The sequence below is a fragment of the Oncorhynchus gorbuscha genome, linkage group LG19, assembly GCF_021184085.1.
Source record: "Oncorhynchus gorbuscha isolate QuinsamMale2020 ecotype Even-year linkage group LG19, OgorEven_v1.0, whole genome shotgun sequence".
NCBI lineage: Eukaryota > Metazoa > Chordata > Actinopteri > Salmoniformes > Salmonidae > Oncorhynchus > Oncorhynchus gorbuscha.
The window spans coordinates 38,530,763-38,551,647 of record NC_060191.1 but is presented as its reverse complement, the minus strand read 5'-3'; the positions used below and the strand labels follow the sequence as shown (position 1 = coordinate 38,551,647).

General features: G+C 45.8%; 1 protein-coding gene across 1 annotated transcript in view; it reads left to right on the top strand.

Moving 5' to 3' along the window:
- Positions 1 to 7,148: 7,148 nt before the first annotated feature.
- LOC124005391 (transcription elongation factor SPT5-like) overlaps positions 7,149 to 20,885 on the top strand; it is a 28,989-nt gene continuing 15,252 nt past the window's right edge. Inside the window, 22 exon segments of the mRNA XM_046314606.1 lie at positions 7,149 to 7,299; positions 7,709 to 7,824; positions 8,032 to 8,185; positions 8,316 to 8,381; positions 8,706 to 8,711; positions 13,017 to 13,028; positions 13,215 to 13,284; positions 13,399 to 13,464; positions 13,562 to 13,627; positions 13,734 to 13,764; positions 13,883 to 13,951; positions 14,271 to 14,522; positions 14,643 to 14,732; positions 14,819 to 14,889; positions 14,998 to 15,103; positions 15,237 to 15,330; positions 15,445 to 15,581; positions 18,227 to 18,382; positions 18,508 to 18,654; positions 18,909 to 19,055; positions 20,419 to 20,544; positions 20,670 to 20,760. Of these exon segments, the coding sequence (XP_046170562.1) occupies positions 7,738 to 7,824; positions 8,032 to 8,185; positions 8,316 to 8,381; positions 8,706 to 8,711; positions 13,017 to 13,028; positions 13,215 to 13,284; positions 13,399 to 13,464; positions 13,562 to 13,627; positions 13,734 to 13,764; positions 13,883 to 13,951; positions 14,271 to 14,522; positions 14,643 to 14,732; positions 14,819 to 14,889; positions 14,998 to 15,103; positions 15,237 to 15,330; positions 15,445 to 15,581; positions 18,227 to 18,382; positions 18,508 to 18,654; positions 18,909 to 19,055; positions 20,419 to 20,544; positions 20,670 to 20,760 (2,044 nt within the window). The 5' untranslated portion in view covers positions 7,149 to 7,299; positions 7,709 to 7,737.

The window sequence follows — 20,885 nt, the reverse complement described above, 5'->3', positions numbered from 1 at the left end:
AGTACCCTCAAAGCTCATCACTGAGCTAAGGATCCTGGGACTAAACACCTCCCTCTGCAACTGGATCCTGGACTTCCTGACAGGCCGCCCCCAGCTGGTGAGGGTAGGTAGCAACACATCTGCCACGCAGATCCTCAACACAGAAGCACCTCATTGGTGCGTGCACAGTCCCCTCCTGTACTCCTGTTCATCCGCGACTGCGTGGCCAGTCACGACTCCAACACCATCATGAAGTTTGCAGACGACAGAACAGTGGACAGACAGAACACCAACAACGACGAGACAGCCTATGGGGAGAAGGTCAGAGACCTGGCCGGAGAGCTTTTATTGTCTGCTTATATACCCCCTGTATTTATCCTATGGTTCTCACTTGGTGTACAGGGAAAATAATGTCTTAATCAAAATGATGGATTGCCTCTTATCTGCTCTTCATCCCCGAATGCCATAGTTTGTACATCTTAATTGGGAGTAGAAACCACATTTGTTTAAGCAAGTCAGCCATATCAGCTAAGTTTTTTAAAGGCAATAAATGAGGCTGAATGAACTGTTTTGCTGCCAGACAAGGCTCCGCTGATAGCCAGGTGTAGCGGTGGTAAGGATTCTGTCACGACTCCCGCCGAAGTTGGCTCCCCCGCCTGTTCGGGTGGTGCTCGGTGGTCGTCGTCACCGGCCTACTAGCCGCCACCGATCCCTTATTCTTTTCAGTTAGTTTTGTCTCATTTGTTACACCTGTTCCTATTTTGTGTGTGCTTGATTTTCTTCCCTATTTAGCGTATGGAACCCGCCCCTTTGTTGTGCGGGATTATTTTGATGTTCACGTTGTATTCGTTGGTGTTGTTTGTGCTCTGGACCTTGTTACCCGTTATTTTGGGTTGGTCAGTGTTTGCGCCCTGCGTGTTGGGCATTTCATTTTGGTGCCGTATTAAAGTGTACTTTCCCCCTGGACCTCTCTGCTCTCTGCGCCTGATTCCTCGCAACACACCTAGCCAGCCGTGACAGATTCACTCCATGGTGCTGAAAAGAAAGCTTTGCTGTTGGGACAGCTTTATGTATGGCCAAACAGTTTGTGGGCACCGTTTGTCACCGTTATAGTGCAATTAATGTATTGTTTGTTTAGTGTTATGTTGTGTTCTGTAGCGGCTTTGCTGGCTTGCATCAACCCCCAAAAATGGGGAGTTTGCCTCACCAATATTTACATGCAAAAATCGCCACTGATGATATGTAATTGCGATTCTCACAATTCTATATGTATTGCGATTCAATACTGAGATAGTATTGCAATTTGATGTTCCAAACATATTGCTAACAATATGTTTGCTATATTATTTGAAAAATGTCAATAGATCCCCGAAAAGCCTTTATGCACAATATTGCTATAATAACCATCATATTGAAGTAAACTTGGGAGTCGCATATGATATGTTATGTGGTCCTTTCACTATGACCTTTTAAAGTATGCAGTTTATTAGGTAACATATGAAAGAGGCCCTATGTTATGGTGAACTTCATATGGGTGGTGAAAGTGCATTGTGTTCCTTTCCAGTAGATATCGAGGGTATTATTCTGGTGACATGATGATCGATGCTTGACTGCCATTTGACAAATAAAAACGATCTCGCTCACTCACCACATTTCCATCCACAGTTTTTATGCTTGAGTTAAGTCATACTGTTTGAAAATAAAATATTGACACCTGTGATGGAAACAGGGATTTAAGGAACACTTTTATAAATGCCTTTGTTCGTTTGACATGGAGGGATATTTTTGTTTATTAGGCTATAATAAGTTATAAGTTATGATGAACTTCACAGGGTGGTGAATATCGAGGGTCTTATTCTGGTGAAATGACGATCGATGCTGTCACGTTCTGACCTTTATTTCCTGTGTTTTGTATTTAGTTAGTATGGTCAGGGCGTGAGTTGGGTGGGCAGTCTATGTTTGTTTTTCTATGATTTGGGTATTTCTATGTTTCGGCCTAGTATGGTTCTCAATCAGAGGCAGGTGTCATTAGTTGTCTCTGATTGAGAATCATACTTAGGTAGCCTGGGTTTCACTGTGTGTTTGTGGGTGATTGTTCCTGTCTCTGCACCAGATAGGACTGTTTTGAGTTTTCACATTTCTTGTTTTTTTGTAGTCAGTTGTTCATGTGTACCTTAACGTATTAAAAAGAACCATGGACACTAACCACGCTGCGTATTGGTCCTCTGATCTGTTTCGCCTCTCCTCTTCGGAAGAAGAGAGAATTCATTACAGAATCACCCACCCACCTCGGACCAAGCGGCGTGGTAAACAGCAGCGACGACAGCAGCAGCAGCAACAACAGCGGCCAGCATCAGAGCAGAATCTGGACTACACAACTTGGGAGGAGATAGACAGGTGGGCGGTCGACCCAGGGAGAGTGCCGGAGCCCGCCTGGGATTCGATGGAGCAGTGCAAGGAAGGTTACAGGAGAATGAGGTTGGCGAAGCCAGCACGGCAGTGCGACAGGTACGAGAGGCAGCCCCAAAAATGTTTTGGGGGGGGCACACGAGGTGTGGTACTAAGCCAAGTAGCAGACCTGAGCTCACTCCTCGTGCTTATGATAAGCAGCGCATTACTGGTCAGGCACCGTGTTATGCGGTTAAGCGCACGGTGTCGCCAGTGCGTGCCCATAGCCCGGTGCGCTATAGGGCAGCCCCCCGAAAGTGCCATGCGAGTGTGGGCATTGAGCCAGGGCGTATGGTCGCTGCTCAGAGGGTCTGGTCGCCGGTACGCAGTCTTGGTTCAGGTTATCCTGCGCCGGCTCTGCGTGCTGTGTCTCCGGGGCGCTGGGAGGGTGCAGTGCGTCCTCTGCCTGCGCTCCGCTCGTGCCGGGCAAATGTGGGAGTGGAGCCTAAGGGAGAGGTGCGTGTAGTAAGCACTAGATCTCCCGTGCTTACCCACAGCCCGGTTCAACCTGTGCCTGCACTCTGGAGGGTCCGGGCTAGAGTAGTTGTCCAGCCTGGGGAAGTGGTGCCAAGGTTGCGCACCAGAGCTCCAGTGCTCCCCCACAGCCCGGTCTTTCAGGCTCCTCCTAACACCAAGCCTCCTGAAGGTCTCCCCAGCCTGGTGGTTCCTGTGGCAGCCCCACGCACCAGGCTGTCTCTCTGTCTCCTCCCTGCAGGTGGTCCCGCCTGTCCGCCGCCGCTGCCGGAGTGTCCCGCCTGTCCGCCGCCGCTGCCGGAGTGTCCCGCCTGTCCGCCGCCGCTGCCGGAGTGTCCCGCCTGTCCGCCGCCGCTGCCGGAGTGTCCCGCCTGTCCGCCGCCGCTGCCGGAGTGTCCCGCCTGTCCGCCGCCGCTGCCGGAGTGTCCCGCCTGTCCGCCGCCGCTGCCGGAGTGTCCCGCCTGTCCGCCGCCGCGGCCGGAGTGTCCCGCCTGTCCGCCGCCGCGGCCGGAGTGTCCCGCCTGTCCGCCGCCGCGGCCGGAGTGTCCCGCCTGTCCGCCGCCGCGGCCGGAGTGTCCCGCCTGTCCGCCGCCGCGGCCGGAGTGTCCCGCCTGTCCGCCGCCGCGGCCGGAGTGTCCCGCCTGTCCGCCGCCGCGGCCGGAGTGTCCCGCCTGTCCGCCGCCGCCCGCCTGTCCGCCGGAGTGTCCCGCCTGTCCGCCGCCGCGGCCGGAGTGTCAGGCGCCTGTCCGCCGCCGCGGCCGGAGTTTGAGGCGCCTGTCCGCCGCCGCGGCCGGAGTTTGAGGCGCCTGTCCGCCGCCGCGGCCGGAGTTTGAGGCGCCTGTCCGCCGCCGCGGCCGGAGTTTGAGGCGCCTGTCCGCCGCCGCGGCCGGAGTTTGAGGCGCCTGTCCGCCGCCGCGGCCGGAGTTTGAGGCGCCTGTCCGCCGCCGCGGCGGAGTTTGAGGCGCCTGTCCGCCGCAGCTGCCGGAGTTTGAGGCGCCTGTCCGCCGCAGCTGCCGGAGTTTGAGGCGCCTGTCCGCCGCCGCTGCCGGAGTTTGAGGCGCCTGTCCGCCGCCGCTGCCGGAGTTTGAGGCGCCTGTCCGCCGCCGCTGCCGGAGTTTGAGGCGCCTGTCCGCCGCCGCTGCCGGAGTTTGAGGCGCCTGTCCGCCGCCGCTGCCGGAGTTTGAGGCGCCAGTCCCCCTCTGCCCAGAGGCGCCAGTCCCCCTCTGCCCAGAGGCGCCAGTCCCCCTCTGCCCAGAGGCGCCAGTCCCCCTCTGCCCAGAGGCGCCAGTCCCCCTCTGCCCAGAGGCGCCAGTCCCCCTCTGCCCAGAGGCGCCAGTCCCCCTCTGCCCAGAGGCGCCAGTCCCCCTCTGCCCAGAGGCGCCAGTCCCCCCCTCTCCAGTGCCGTCTGAGCTACCCCTCCAGTGCCGTCTGAGCCCCTCAGCCCAGAGGCGCCAGAGCCCCTCAGCCCAGAGGCGCCAGAGCCCCTCAGCCCAGAGGCGCCAGAGCCCCTCAGCCCAGAGGCGCCAGAGCCCCTCAGCCCAGAGGCGCCAGAGCCCCTCAGCCCAGAGGCGCCAGAGCAGCTGCCCCTCTGTCCCGAGCTTCTGCCCCTCTGTCCAGAGCTTCTGCCCGTCTGTCCAGTGAGGTCATTGATAAGGGTGGCCATGGTGAGAAAGCCACGGAGGCGGACAATAAGGCGGACTAAGACAATTGTGAAGTGGGGTCCGCGTCCCGCGCCAGAACCGCCACCGCGGACAGATGCCCACCCAGACCCTCCCCTATAGGTCAAGGTTTTGCGGCCGGAGTCCGCACCTTTGGGGGGGGGGGGGTACTGTCACGTTCTGACCTTTATTTCCTGTGTTTTGTATTTAGTTAGTATGGTCAGGGCGTGAGTTGGGTGGGTAGTCTATGTTTGTTTTTCTATGATTTGGGTATTTCTATGTTTCGGCCTAGTATGGTTCTCAATCAGAGGCAGGTGTCATTAGTTGTCTCTGATTGAGAATCATACTTAGGTAGCCTGGGTTTCACTGTGTGTTTGTGGGTGATTGTTCCTGTCTCTGTCTTTGCACCAGATAGGACTGTTTTGAGTTTTCACATTTCTTGTTTTTTGTAGTCAGTTGTTCATGTGTACCTTAACATATTAAAAAGAACCATGGACAATTACCACGCTGCGTATTGGTCCTCTGATCCGTTTCGCCTCTCCTCTTCGGAAGAAGAGGCAATTCATTACAGATGCTTTACTGCCGCTTGACAAATACACATAGTTTTGCTCTTATCTATAATAATCTCATCATGTTGAAAAATTTGTTGTCTATTATCCATAATAGTCTAATCATGTATAGCCTACCAACAGAGCCTAACCACACTGTATCTGTGAGTTGTTGCTAAGGTGCATGTCCCAAGACCAGAGTAGGCACATTTGCTATTTAATGCAACTGTTGAAAATGTGATGGAAACACATTGAAGCGAAAAAGTACATTTTGTGTGCACTATATCATCACTCAGTGATTTATCTACAGATTTTTCTCTGCAACATGTCCTGGTGGAAACACCACTGGTGGGGAAAATGCGTATATTTTCTTTATGCACATTTTTGAATATTTGCATAAATCTGTCAACAATTGGAAGGAAACTAGCTAGTGTTGATAAAAGGTGAGATACTTAGGTGAGCGAGTCGGTCAAGGATCAGTTCAGACGAGGAGCTATAGTTTAACAACCTGCAGTTTATTCAGAGTAAAAGAATTGTGTACAGCGTATACGGGCTCTGTTCCTCGAACTCAGAGGGAGTCAGAAAAAGAGAGCCCCTAATTTAGACAGCATACATGTTTTATACAGTACAGAAAGTAGGTTGATTCTGGAAGGTCTGGTCCTCGGATTGGTCCAAACCCGGGCCTTGTCTCTCCTTATTGGTCCAAGGTTGTTGTTGCCATTGTTCCTGCTTAATGTCTGTTTTGTGTTGCTCAATAGTTTGCATGTGTCAAAAAGCAGATACGCCCAAGATCCCTTGAGGCTTAATGCTGGGTGTGTGGTTCTAAAAGATCCCTTGAGGCTTAATGCTGGGTGTGTGGTTCTAAAAGATCCCTTGAGGCTTAATGCTGGGTGTGTGTGTGTGTGTTCCTGTCATCAGCAGTTATGTCCTCACGAGATGCAACTTCTCCAGTCTTGTGGTTTGGCCCTCTTCCTGTTTTCGTGACTATGTGTGGAAACATTTGCAGAGGCGCACCCAAGACAGTTACAGCAACATTATAGCAAACATATTAGTAGTCTCCGTTTGTTTATGCCCTTTGTTACTAAGGTCTGAAGCATTAGGTATAGAGCATAGGTATGGTTATCAAAGTATTATCTACACTAGTCATGGAAATAAAAGTGTTGGTTCACTATTTAAAAAGAAGACTGAGAACAAGCTATAGGACTAAAAAATACCAGAGTTTGGGTGCAGGTACAGGCGACTAGTGCTAGCTAAAGCTACCTAGCAAGAATTTAAAATAAATAAAACATTGTAATCTTTTTTTTTTTTTTTCCCCCATCACTACTAGTAGGCCTAGGCTACCTAATGTTTGGTGTACCTCTTTTTATATAGTATAACTAGGCTATGTGGAAAAAGGGAAAATAACAACATAATGATACCACAAACGTTTTTTAAACAGTTGGTAAGCATAGAGTCAAATACTAGTATCTCAAGTCGCTATGGTGCATAAAGATGGAGGAATTCCGATATGATTTATTCCTTTGAGCTATCCACATACTTTTAGAACTATGGTTCAATGTTGCAGCAATTTGAAAAAAACTAAAGTAGATTGTGCTGATTTATAGGCACATTGAACCATAGTTTTAAAAGTATGTAGATAGTGCTCAAATCATATCGGAATTCCTCCATCTTTATGCACCATAGCGACTTGAGATACTAGTATTTGACTCTATGCTTACCAACTGTTTAAAAAACATTTGTGGTATCATTATGTTGTTATTTTCCCTTTTTCCACATAGCCTAGTTATACTATATAAAAAGAGGTACACCAAACATTAGGTAGCCTAGGCCTACTTGGGATCAGGTGAATTATAATGACAATACAAAAAAAGTTAAGGAGAGCACTGTACAAATGGCGAATTTAGCAAATTAGGCGTTTGTGGTAAGTACATGGGGGCCGCCATCATTATTACAGCCAGAAATCAGGTGTGCTGTTATGAACATGGGTTGGGATATGGAGACCACAGATATAAACATATTTAATGAGACTGTACCACTTTAACAAGTATTTCAAACCATCGCGAGAATGTGGTTCGTTGCCTTCCAAATTTCGTTATTCTGTGTATCGAAGGAAGTGGAAGTGACAAAAAATATATCTATCCATTTATTTTTTCTTTTAGTTAAGTCCAAACCAAGACACGTGTTTTAGAAAGGTAATACCGTTAGCTATGCTTGGAATGTATTTATCAAAATATGATTTTACATTTGGGTTGTTTGCTAGCTTAACGTTAGCTTCCTAGCTGGCTCGCTTGATCCTGAGGCTACTAACTTACTATACTAGGCCTTGCTTTCGCTTTTAGCTATCAACATTGTACATTCACTGTGTTGTTTCGGTCGTTACATTATCGTAATAAGCTAACTGACTATGTACATTGTTAGAGAATAACGTAGCTCAGCGTATTACCCTGAAACACATTTTTTCCAGCTTTCTGGGAAGCTACTGTAGCTAGTAATACAGTCAGTGTTAGATAGCATTTAATTTTCAGACTCACCCAAGCAAGGACTGTCTGAACTAAGTTAACGTTAGTTAGAAAACTAAAATCACTGTGCTTTTCAACTCAGTCTCTTTGGAGGAGATCCCGGCTCCACGAATGTCGGACAGTGAAGACAGCGACTTCTCTGACAACCAGAGTGAACAAAGTAGCGAAGCCGAGGAGGTGGATAAAAATGAGGCAGAGGTAAGCTAGCTAGCTAGCTACCTAACACTGCCTTGCACTGTGTGAATGGGTAGGTGGTGGAACAGATGTTCCTGTGCATGCATTGCCCTCAATTTGCTACTGTATCAGAATTGATGCCAACAAACCTAGACTGGCTCCAAATTGACATTGCACGTTTTACTGCATTGACATAACTTGGGAGTGGTTTGAATGTTTTCCCCTATACAGGAAGATGGGCAGGCAAGTTTATCTGGCAGTGACAAGGCAGCAGAAGAGGAAGGGGAAGACTTGGCAGATGAGTATGACGAAGAGGAGGAAGAGGATGATGATGACCGTCCCAGAAAGAAACCCAGGCATGGAGGTTTCATCTTAGATGAAGCCGGTAAGAGAAATCTAGACTCGAATAATACCATTGCAGTGTAGAATAGTTGTCAACATGTTCTTGCTCACCAAAACGTTTTAGTTTTAATGTATCTGAATGAAACTTTACTTATCCCTCTGGTTTTGTTTAGATGTGGATGATGAGTATGAAGATGAAGACCCGTGGGAGGAAGGTGCTGAGGATATTTTAGAGAAAGGTAAGGTCACACATGGGGCCATGTTTGAGGATATCTAATACCTGAGAGCGAGTTCTATATGAGCAACGTTTGGGCAGTTGTCTGTTGATGAGGACTGAGTTCATGAACTTTGTTGAATTTTAAATGATTCGAAAATTACTTTCCTATGGGTGGTGTGCAGATGCTTAGGCATGATGGATTTGTCTGTAGTATTGTTTGGATTCAGGAAGGGACGGGCAGCATTACAAATACAATCAACAAATCTATGCCAAAATGAGTATATGTGAGTGTTGACTGTGTTCTTCCTGTGCTAATAATTCCTTTTCTTGTGCATGCCTCCTTCAGTTAACGGTAAATCAATTCCAGATTTTCTGCTCTGTTTTCCTTGCATCTAATTAAATGGATTGGTTATCTCTCATTCAATAAGTCACATTCTGTTATAACTCCACCCACATTTTCGTACGGCTGCACTTCTAATCTAAAGGAGCACTGATGGCAAATACATTATTGGGGTCTCCCATAATAACCGAGGCTACCTGTATGAGGTAATACATTAGTATATTGTATTTGACAGCTGTGACCTTTTTACTAGTCAGGAAAATATTGTAGAAATGTTGTTGGATGGTATGTTAACCTGACACCGGCAGAGTTATGACTTATCAGTAGGGATGCAAAGGGTCGGATATTTTCCATGGGAAGTTAAGCCTGGGATTTTAGCTTAAATTCCTCAAAAAAGTGATCTTATAACAGTGACTGTTATAACTATCCCCAATTCAATGGAATTGCAACCCTCTGTATGCACAGTGCATTCTTCCATCACATGTACAGCTCATTCTCAAGATCTTGCACACTAATGAGATGCTATTGAGCCCACACTACTACACTGTCTGAGCCAAGGACCACATGCTTTCTGGTCATTTTTGATCAATTACAATACTGGGTGGGATGAATATATTTTATATTACATTTATTTCTTTTTTACTAGTAAATAAACTCAGCAAAAAAGTTAACGGCCCTTTTTCAGGACCCTGTCTTTCAAAGATAATTTGTAAAAATCCAAATAACTTCGCAGATCTTCATTGTAAAGGGTTTAAACACTGTTTCCCGTGCTTGTTCAATGAACCATAAACAATTAATGAACATGTACCTGTGGAACGGCCGTTAAGACACTAACAACATCGAGACGGTAGGCAATTAAGGTCACAGTTATGAGAACTTGGGACACTAAAGAGGCCATTCTACTGACTCTGGAAAAACACCAAAAGAAAGCTGCTCAGGGTCCCTGCTCATCTACGTAAACGTGTCTTAGGCTTACTGCAAGGAGGCATGAGTACTGAAGATGTGGCCAGGGCAATAAACTTCAATATCTGTACTGTGAGACGCCTAAGACAGAGCTACAGGGAGACAGGACGGACAGCTGATCGTCCTCGCAGTGGCAGACCACGTGTAACAACACCTGCACAAGATCAGTATATCCGAACATCACACCTGCAGGACAGGTACAGGATGGCAACAACTGCCCGAGTTACACCAGGAACACACTATCCCCCCGTCAGTGCTCAGACTGTCCGCAATAGGCTGAGAGAAGCTGGACTGGGGGCTTGTAGGCCTGTTGTAAGGCAGGTCCTCACCAAACATCACAGGCATCAGTGTTGCCTATGGGCACAAACCCACCGTCGCTGGACTAGACAGGACTGGCAAAAAGTGCTCTTCACTGACGAGTCGCGGTTTTGTCTCACATGGGGTGATTGTCGGCTTCGCGTTTATCGTCGAAGGAATGAGCATTATACTGAGGCCTGTACTCTGGAGCGGGATCGATTTGGAGGTGGAGGGTCCGTCATGGTCTGGGGCGGTGTGTCACAGCATCATCGGACTGAGCTTAATGTCATTGCTGGAAATCTCAACGCTGTGCGTTACAGGGAAGACATCCTCCTCCCTCATGTGGTACCCTTCCTGCAGGCTCATCCTGACATGACTCTACAGCATGACAATGCCACCAGCCATACTGCTCGTTCTGTGTGTGATTTCCTGCAAGACAGGAATGTCAGTGTTCTGCCATGGCCAGCGACGAGCCCGACTCTCAATCCCATTGAGCACATCTGGGACCTGTTGGATTGGAGGGTGAGGGCAAGGGCCATTCTCCCCCAGAAATGTCCGGGAACTTGCAGGTGCCTTGGTGGAAGAGTGGGGTAACATCTCACTGCAGGAACTGGCAAATCTGGTGCAGTCGATGAGGAGAAGATGCACTGCAGTACTTAATGCAGCTAGTGGCCACACCAGATACTGTTACTTTTGATTTTGACCCCCCCCCCCCCTTTGTTCAGGGACACATTACTCCATTTCTGTTAGTCACATGTCTGTGGAACTTGTTCAGTTTATGTCTCAGTTGTTGAATCTTATGTTCAGACAAGTATTTACACATGTTAAGTTAGCTGAAAATAAATACAGCTGACAGTGAGAGGATGTTTCTTTTTTTGCTGAGTTTAGTAGCCTTCAGCAGTGTTTAAATAATTTCTAACTTGTTAACAATTTCTGCTTGATAGTTTTTGCTACCATGTCTGTTTTGGCTTGCTTGAGCCTGCTAACTGAGTGTTAATTCAACTGTTTCCATACATGTTTCATTTTAAAACATGTATCTTACAAAGGAGTCGTTTTAATTTAACTGCTTTAACTATTTATTTATCTGTACATGGAATTGTATTTATTTTATTTATTTATTTTCTCATCTTTACAAGAAAATGCCAAAGGCACTATCTGATGTGTGAAGACTTTTCACTGCAGCTAATGTAGAAGGAAATGTGTACATTTGCAAATACTGTGCCAAATCAAATGTGAAGAATACAACAAAGATGTGCATGAAGTTCCCTCAGTGCTCACAACAAGCAACCTCTGAGACAAGTCCCTTTACTTCTAATCGAGGTGAAAATGATGAATCAGACACCATATCGATAGCATCAGCTCATGGTCCTCCTTTTTTGACTCAATGGAGGAATGTAGTCAGAGAAATGTTGATGGATGTCTTGCTCGAGCTGTGTATGCAACTGGTTCACCTCTGCTGACAGGCAATGTGTATTGCAATAGATTTCAGATTTTTTTTTCGCCCAGCATACACCTGTTTAACTAGACATGCTTTATCTACAACAGACACACCTGTCTCTACATTACAGATGAGCTGAAGGCAGTCATCAATGACCTTGGACCACAGAAGGTATTTGCACTGATGACAGACATGCATTGAATCTGCTTCTCAAGGACATCATGGCACCAAAAACAATGTATACACTCAACAAGAGAGCAAAGGAAATTGTTAGGTATGTGAAGGGTCAAAAAGTTATAGCAGCAATCTACCTCACCAAGCAAAGTGAGAAGAATAAGAGCATCGCATTGAAGCTGCCCAGCAACACCCGTTGGGGTGGTGTTGTCGTCGTGTTTGACAGTCTTCTGGAGGGGAAGGAGTCTCCAGGAAATGGCCATATCACAGTCTGCCGATATGGACAGCCCCATCAAGAGGATCCTCCTGGATGATGTATTTTGGGTTCTTGGCAGTCTGGCAAAGTACACGTCCAAGCAAGGGCTTTGGGAAGGAGGTGCAATATGGCCGTTGTGCCAACATATCTCATCAGCACCTGGTGGAAGGGACTTTGTGGATCTGAGACTCTTTCCCCTATTGTCTCCATCATCCTCCAAATCCCACCAACATCAGCCGCCTGGTTCTTGTTTGGGAACACACACACACCAAAGCACGCAACAGGTTGACCAATATAAGGGTTTAAAAATTGGTGGCAATCTGGGGACATTTGAGGCTTTTTGAGCCTGACAACGAGCCATCCTCAACAGGGTTGAAAAGTGACAGTGAAGAGGCCTCAGAGGCTGATGTTCAAGAGGTGGACTTTGAGGAGGTCCAGAGAGAAGACATGGAAGCCTGAGAGGAAGAAAACCAAAGCTTTAGTCTAGAAACTATAATTTTACAGAGATGCGATGGATCATTCAATATTCTCTTTTGTTCTTCAGTGAAATCATCTAATGTGATGAGTCAACTCTTAATTAAAGTTCAATTCATAACTAAATTGTTTTTATTTCTATTGGAAGTTTTTTTTGCAATTGTCTACTTATGATAAGGTTAAAGTTTTGTTTCTGTCTCCATATGGTAAATATATCCAATGCAAAAAAACATCTACATTTAAATTGAATTAATATTCATTTTCATATATTCCCGTTAATTCCCACGGAAAGTTTCCACCTTTTGAGTATTCCCCGAAATATACAACCTTATTTGTAGTAAATAATCAGACCATGGGGTTCTAGGCACTTACGTGAACCAAGTGTGACCATTTGCCTGAAATGCTACCTGCTAGAAGAAAGCTAATATGTGTGATTTAGCTAAATTATATTGTTTTAAGCTTTTTTGGGCATGTCAATCAGCCATATCACAAAGCCTCATAAACATCCACATTACTATTACCCACATTACAATCATCCTTGGTCTCATGAGCCATTTGGTCTTTTACCATCGTTAATGTAAAAAAAACATTTAAAAAATCCTTTCATTTGTTCCTGTCTGTGCCCCTGCCACTCTTTGCTTTGTGTGTATGACAATCTCATTTGGGTCTTAATGTGTTTTCCTCCCTCTACCTTAACATGCCTGGCCCGGAGCAGAGGAAGCTGAGGGTAAGTGTTTTTCTTCTTCCAATATGAAAAAGACCTACCTACCACTTTGGGCTAGACATAGATATACACAGATAGGTTCTTTAAAGGACCACTTGTTTGAACGGAGAACTTCTACATTCAATCTTATACATTAAATTGTTTTTTGTGTGACTGTAATGGGCTCACTGAGTCTGCTTTACTCTTCAGTGTCCAACATTGACCATGTGGTCCTGGATGAGGACAACTCTGGCTCCCGCAGGCTGCAGAACCTCTGGAGGTAATGTGTTCTTATGGGCTACGAGTGGCTAGGCTTCTTTCCATTAATATTCCAGTTGTTACTATGCGAAGCTGTGTTCTTGAAGTCTGACATTTGAATTTTTGGACATTTCAGAGATTCCAGAGAAGAGGCCTTGGGTGAATATTACATGAGGAAATATGCCAAGCAATCAGGAAATGAGTGAGTATTTTCACAGTAGTAATCTGTTAATTCTGTTTCTACTTTGATTTTACCGGTTATCCCTTTCACTGGAATTACAATTTTTGATTCCCTCTAGTTTTCCTGGGGGTTCTGAGGAACTGTCTGATGACATCACCCAGCAGCAGCTGCTCCCTGGCGTCAAGTATGTATCACCTTCACCAAGATGGCATGTATTTTTAGTGCATTACAACAATCCAATCTATATACATATTCTCAATGTTCTTGGTATTGTATATTCTTTTTCAAAGGGATCCTAATCTTTGGACGGTCAAGTGTAAGGTATGGAGCCTATATTTTTGTGTAGACATCCTAAAGTTCAGCACACAATAAAAACAGTGTTTAATTAAAAATAATAATAATAATAATTTTGCCTATGTCATGTATTTTGTCATTACAGATTGGAGAAGAGAGAGCAACCGCCATCGCATTGATGAGGAAATTCATTGCCTATCAATTCACAGACACGGTATGTCCCCACCCTAATTTAATGCATTCACAGCTTCTATAGCTTTTATCTCTTATTCTTATCTGTATTTTTTGAAACTGAACTGTTGGTTAGGGGCTCGTAAGTATGTATGATTGTATTCGGTGCATGTGACCTAATAAGATTTGATTTGAAATGTTCTTTGTAATAAGATGCTAATGTTTGCATGTAGTGCTTTATATGATGGATCTCTTGATAGCCTGTATATCTCTTGGCGATTTATATATATATATAAATAAAAGGGGGGAAAAGGGCGCTTTGACAACCTGTGAAATGTTTTCTTATACACCATTCTACACAGCCCCTCCAAATCAAGTCGGTAGTGGCTCCCGAACATGTCAAAGGTTACATCTATGTGGAGTCGTACAAGCAGACTCACGTCAAGGCTGCAATTGATGGAATAGGCAACCTGAGGATGGGCTTCTGGAACCAGCAGATGGTTCCCATCAAGGAGATGACAGACGTCCTCAAGGTGGTCAAAGAGGTGACTAACCTCAAGCCCAAGTCCTGGGTCCGCCTCAAGAGAGGCCTCTACAAAGATGACATTGCCCAGGTATGCTTGAAACACATTGTGGAAGTCGACACTTGTGAAGACTGATGAAAATGTATTTTGAAGACAAAGGTAAATATCCTTACCATATTCTTGGAACATACATGTATTCTCCTCCTTTAGGTGGACTATGTGGAGCCCAGTCAGAACACGATATCACTGAAGATGATTCCCAGGATAGATTTGGACAGAATTAAGGCCCGTATGAGCATGGTAAGCAACGGCAGCACTCTGTTGTCATGGGCTACTCACCACCCTCAACTTTGATATCCCATGACACTTCCTGTTGTGTCTCCCAGAAAGACTGGTTTGCAAAGCGGAAAAAGTTCAAGAGACCAGCCCAGAGACTCTTCGATGCGGAAAAGATCAGGTACAATGAAACATGTCCTGAAGACTATCATTATTGGGGATTTGATTACACTGTCCCAAATAGATAAGATCGTAGCCTCGATTACTTCCTGGTGGTGTTTTCTTGCAGGTCACTTGGTGGGGATGTCAGCCACGATGGAGACTTCATGATATTTGAAGCTAACCGCTACAGCCGTAAAGGGTTCCTCTTCAAGAGCTTTGCCATGTCTGCTGTGGTAAGACGACCACGTTGCCTCAATACCACTGTTTTATTGGCCATTTGTTGAAAGCCCTATAGTGAAAAACGGGGCTGAAAAGTGTTCTTAGTTATCTGTACCCATGGCTCAGTCTCTTTATTGTGATCTATAGATCACTGAAGGAGTGAAACCCACTCTGTCAGAGCTGGAGAAGTTTGAGGATCAGCCAGAAGGCATTGATCTGGAGGTGGTGACTGAAACCGCAGGTAACAGCAACTTCTACAGCATACTCAGGATATATGAGATGTGGTATTTACTTTCTGGTTTTCATTTACGTGTATCTGCTTTTGTAAGAGGCATGTTTTGTTGTGTGACCACAGGTAAAGAGCGTGAGCACAACCTCCAGGCTGGGGACAACGTGGAGGTGTGTGAAGGGGAGCTGATAAACTTGCAGGGCAAGATCCTGAGTGTGGATGGCAACAAGATCACCATCATGCCCAAGCATGAGGACCTGAAGGTAATGACAAGCACCAAGCAGACAATGACATTGGGAGGACATTTCAGATTTGTCCTACTAGAGTTGGGCCTGTGTGGAAACAGGTTCACATTGGTTAGAATTGTCAAAACGGTACATAATGTTCTGCTAGTTTTCGGTAGAATTTTGTTCAGATATTCTCAGGCCCTAAAGTAAGATATTCAGTCTACTTTGTTGTTGTTGTTGTTGTTGTTAAAAACAAGCCAAAGACATTGACCCTGGTTCAAGCCGTTACGAACCAGATTCTTGTTTGCATTGGAATGACGTTTTGTTATTTATTTGTCTAGCCAAACAAATTGGAATTTCAATGAGAACTACCAGTAAACCAGGGGTGGGCAATCAACATAGTGATGATTTTTTTTGTGTGTTTTTTGACTGATATTTATCGAAATCGCTGCATCAATTTGCGTGCCAGAAAAGGGCAGTTATTTACATTGTTTCTGTTTTTTTCTGCATACTTTCTATCTGGTTTTAGACATTCAGATAATAAGAGATAATACAGATAATAAGAATATATGTGAAATTACTAATATAGGAAAGGTGTGCGTTTATATTTGCATATATTTTGTAAATTTCAGGAAAACATTATGGAAGCTCATCAGGTAATAACTGTGTATAAAAAGGTAATCTGCATTGCTTTCAATTGCAGTTTTGTCACAGTCCCTTCTAAAATGTCCTGCGCGGCTTGTGTCGTAGAGGAAAACCGAATGCATGTCTTCCTGAGTTCCTCCAACCTTTCAAAAGCAGGAGCCAAAATCTGCTAATAGCGGACATCGGATGTTACTTATGTAACTGCAGTTCTATGTGCTAAGCTGTGCATTCAGTTGACTATAGACAAGCTCTTTTTTAAATTTATTTTTTACTAGGCGCTCCGCACCGCTAAAGCTAACTCTCTCTCCTCTGCTCTCATCCTTCTAGACCTATCGGCTGCCTTCGATACTGTGAACCATCAGATCCTCCTCTCCACCCTCTCCGAGTTGGGCATCTCCGGCGCGGCCCACGCTTGGATTGCGTCCTACCTGACAGGTCGCTCCTACCAGGTGGCGTGGCGAGAATCTGTCTCCTCACCACGCGCTCTCACCACTGGTGTCCCCCAGGGCTCTGTTCTAGGCCCTCTCCTATTCTCGCTATACACCAAGTCACTTGGCTCTGTCATAACCTCACATGGTCTCTCCTATCATTGCTATGCAGACGACACACAATTAATCTTCTCCTTTCCCCCTTCTGATGACCAGGTGGCGAATCGCATCTCTGCATGTCTGGCAGACATATCAGTGTGGATGACGGATCACCACCTCAAGCTGAACTTCGGCAAGACGGAGCTGCTCTTCCTCCCGGGGAAGGACTGCCCGTTCCATGATCTCGCCATCACGGTTGACAACTCCATTGTGTCCTCCTCCCAGAGCGCTAAGAACCTTGGTGTGATCCTGGACAACAAACTGTCGTTCTCAACTAACATCAAGGCGGTGGCCCGTTCCTGTAGGTTCATGCTCTACAACATCCGCAGAGTACGACCCTGCCTCACACAGGAAGCGGCACAGGTCCTAATCCAGGCACTTGTCATCTCCCGTCTGGATTACTGCAACTCGCTGTTGGCTGGGCTCCCTGCCTGTGCCATTAAACCCCTACAACTCATCCAGAACGCCGCAGCCCGTCTAGTGTTCAACCTTCCCAAGTTCTCTCACGTCACCCCGCTCCTCCGCTCTCTCCACTGGCTTCCAGTTGAAGCTCGCATCCGCTACAAGACCATGGTGCTTGCCTACGGAGCTGTGAGGGGAACGGCACCTCAGTACCTCCAGGCTCTGATCAGGCCCTACACCCAAATAAGGGCACTGCGTTCATCCACCTCTGGCCTGCTCGCCTCCCTACCACTGAGGAAGTACAGTTCCCGCTCAGCTCAGTCAAAACTGTTCGCTGCTCTGGCTCCCCAATGGTGGAACAAACTCCCTCACGACGCCAGGACAGCGGAGTCAATCACCACCTTCCGGAGACACTTGAAACCCCACCTCTTTAAGGAATACCTAGGATAGGATAAAGTAATCCTTCTCACCCCCTCCCCCCTTAAAATATTTAGATGCACTATTGTAAAGTGGTTGTTCCACTGGATGTCATAAGGTGAATGCACCAATTTGTAAGTCGCTCTGGATAAGAGCGTCTGCTAAATGACTTAAATGTAATGTAAATGTAAATCCACCACAGGCTGCATTTAATTGGCTAGCAAGCAAGATTCTGGTTCAGCCAAGTCAAATAGCCTGCAAAGGGAACACGATTCATCACAGCATGAAGAAAGCATCATGTAGTAGTCATGAATAGACTACTTAATCATGCTTCCCAAAAATGTGGGAGTGGTAGAATATGACCCGGGGTCAAGCGATCACAAACCAGATTCTTGTTTGCGTAGGGATAATGTGGTTAGTTATTAGTCAAGCCGCAAAAACTGGGATTGCGAGAACTAACTCCCATTACAGCATGATGAAGAAATTGGGCTTCCCAAAAATGTGGGACGGATAGAATTACGGGATCAAAACGTTCACGTGAGGCGGCCAGACATTCCCACTGTGTTCCGTTCATTCTATTGGCACTGATACAAAATAATGGTTTGTTATTGATGTCTGGTCTGTGTGCAGAATCCGCTGGAGTTCCCGGCCCATGAATTGAGGAAGTACTTCCGTATGGGTGACCACGTCAAGGTGATAGCAGGCCGCTACGAGGGCGACACCGGCCTCATCGTACGCGTGGAGGAGAACTTTGTCATCCTCTTCTCTGACCTCACCATGCACGAGGTAAGCAACGTCACATTATTGAACTGGGACATCAATAAAATAAAATAAATAATCATATTTTGCATAATTCCTACATAACTTCAGTGAACCATTATCGGTTTTACGTGGGTGTGTGTGCTCTGCAGTTGAAGGTCCTGCCCCGGGACTTACAGCTGTGCTCTGAGACGGCGTCAGGGGTAGATGCCGGGGGCCAGCACGAATGGGGAGAGCTGGTCCAACTGGACCCCCAGACCGTGGGAGTTATTGTCAGGCTGGAGAGAGAGACATTCCAGGTTGGTACTCATTTTACTCTTCTGCAAAATACATTTCCACTTAAATGATCAGGTTCAGATCAGGACAAAATAAATGTTATTTTATAAGAGATTGTGTGTGTGGGCTTGGAGTCGTGGTTGTGTGCCTGCTGGAGAGATGTTTTGTCCACCATCTGTTCTTGAAATGGGAACTTGAGTGATTTTGCTCAATTTAAAATTTGGCACATAGTTTATTCCTATAGTGCTCACACATGTATTCCTCTTCTTCTCCCCAGGTCCTCAACATGGACGGCAAGGTGCTGACGGTGCGTCACCAGGCAGTGAATCAGCGGAAAGACAACCGCTTTGCTGTGGCGCTGGACTCTGAGCAGAACAACATTCACGTCAAAGACATCGTCAAGGTCATCGACGGACCACACTCGGTAAGATTCACCACAGTTCTGCTTTCTATAGGTCTAAGCTCATAAATATATTTCTCAACTCCAGCTTTAATAGGGCCCTATAAAATCTGTGACGTGGACAGGAATCACGGAATTAAACTATATTCAAAAATGTATTACATTTAATCGGAAATCAACTAAATGTACTGAACTTATTAGATCATTTATTCATTTGCCTAAGATGATCATAATCAAGAACAAAATGCATAAGTGATTCTTAGTTTCTGAAGAGATGATGTGGAATTGCCTCGGGCTTGTGTGCTCGTTTGTCTACCACTTCGTGTAGCCGTTAGCGAAGATGCTAATGATAACTATCTTCTGGTAGATGGAAAGGCTTTCCAAAAAACCTTGTCAATTTAAATGTTAACTACAAAGTAGCCTACCTAGCAGATTAATCATGATTGTTTGCATAAATCCGGTGGAGATTTGTTTAGCAAACTCTGCAATCACATTGCGCTATAGAAACACTGCTAACCGAACAAGTCTCTTGCTGGTGTACACTTAAATTTGAAGGGGATCTACACCCAAAAATGAAAATTCCTTAGATTTTTCCCAGATCTCAAACGTGGTCTCCTGATTTCGACTAACCCTTGTTGTGAACTTAGAACATTACAATGTTGATTTTGAGAAAAAAATGACATCTGAAACCAGGAAAAACAAAACGTTGAATGGAAAAGTAATTAGGCAACAAAAAATATTGTCTAGGGCTCTACTATAGGCTTCCATCCAGGTTTGGTGACTACTTTCAAAGCCAGTGTCTGGACTCGAGCCCTCATTGACAAAATTGGAAAGTCAGCTTGAAGAGCTTTGACGTACAGCACCAGTCAAAAACTTTGGGCACACCTACTCATTCTAGATTTTTTGGGGGGGAGGGGTTGCGAGAATGCCAAGTGTGTGCAAAGCTGTCAAGGCAAAGGGTGGCTACTTTGAAGTATCTCAAATATAAAATATATTAGGGATGCACGATATAGCTGTGAACATATCGGAATCGGCCGACATTCGCTAAAAATGCCAACATCGCTATCGGCTAGTTTAACGCCGGTGCATCACTAAAATATATTTTAATTTAACACTTTTGGTTACTACATGATTCCATATGTGTTATTTCATAGTTTTGATGTCTTCACTATTATTCTACAATGTAGAAAATAGTTTAAAAAATAAAGACCCTTGAATGTGTAAGTGGGTCCAAACTTTGGACTGGTACTTTATTTTCATGCACAAAGTGGGACAGTATGTTGAGTTTTAGGCCATATTGCTTATCTCTAGCTGTTTTTCAGTTTGCCAAAGGTGCGATTAGCATGTATAGGTTGTTAGGATATAAGTGGTGTGGTTTGTTTGCCAGGGGCGTGAGGGAGAGATCCGCCACATTTTCAGAGGCTTTGCCTTCCTGCACTGTAAAAAGCTGGTGGAGAACGGGGGCATGTTCGTCTGCAAGACACGCCACGTGGTGCTGGCCGGGGGCTCCAAGGTCAGTCTCCCATTTAGCTCTCACCGCATCACTTGCAAGTCTTCCATCTATGCCATCACCTCTTAACATTCTCCAGTGGGAACCATCAGAGCTGTTGTTGACATTTTGATTCTTCCATTCTTTAGCCCAGAGACGTCACCAACTTCACCGTGGGAGGCTTCGCTCCGAGGAGTCCAAGTATCAGCAGCCCCATGCATCCAGGTGGTGGTGGTGGTGGTGAGTGGAGTACAGCTCACAGAGCGCATGTGGTCACTCTCACCATAAACATTGGATTACACTGCCCTTTGTTGATTTGTAGAAATTAGCAAACAATTGCTTAGTGCAGGATACAACACTAAATA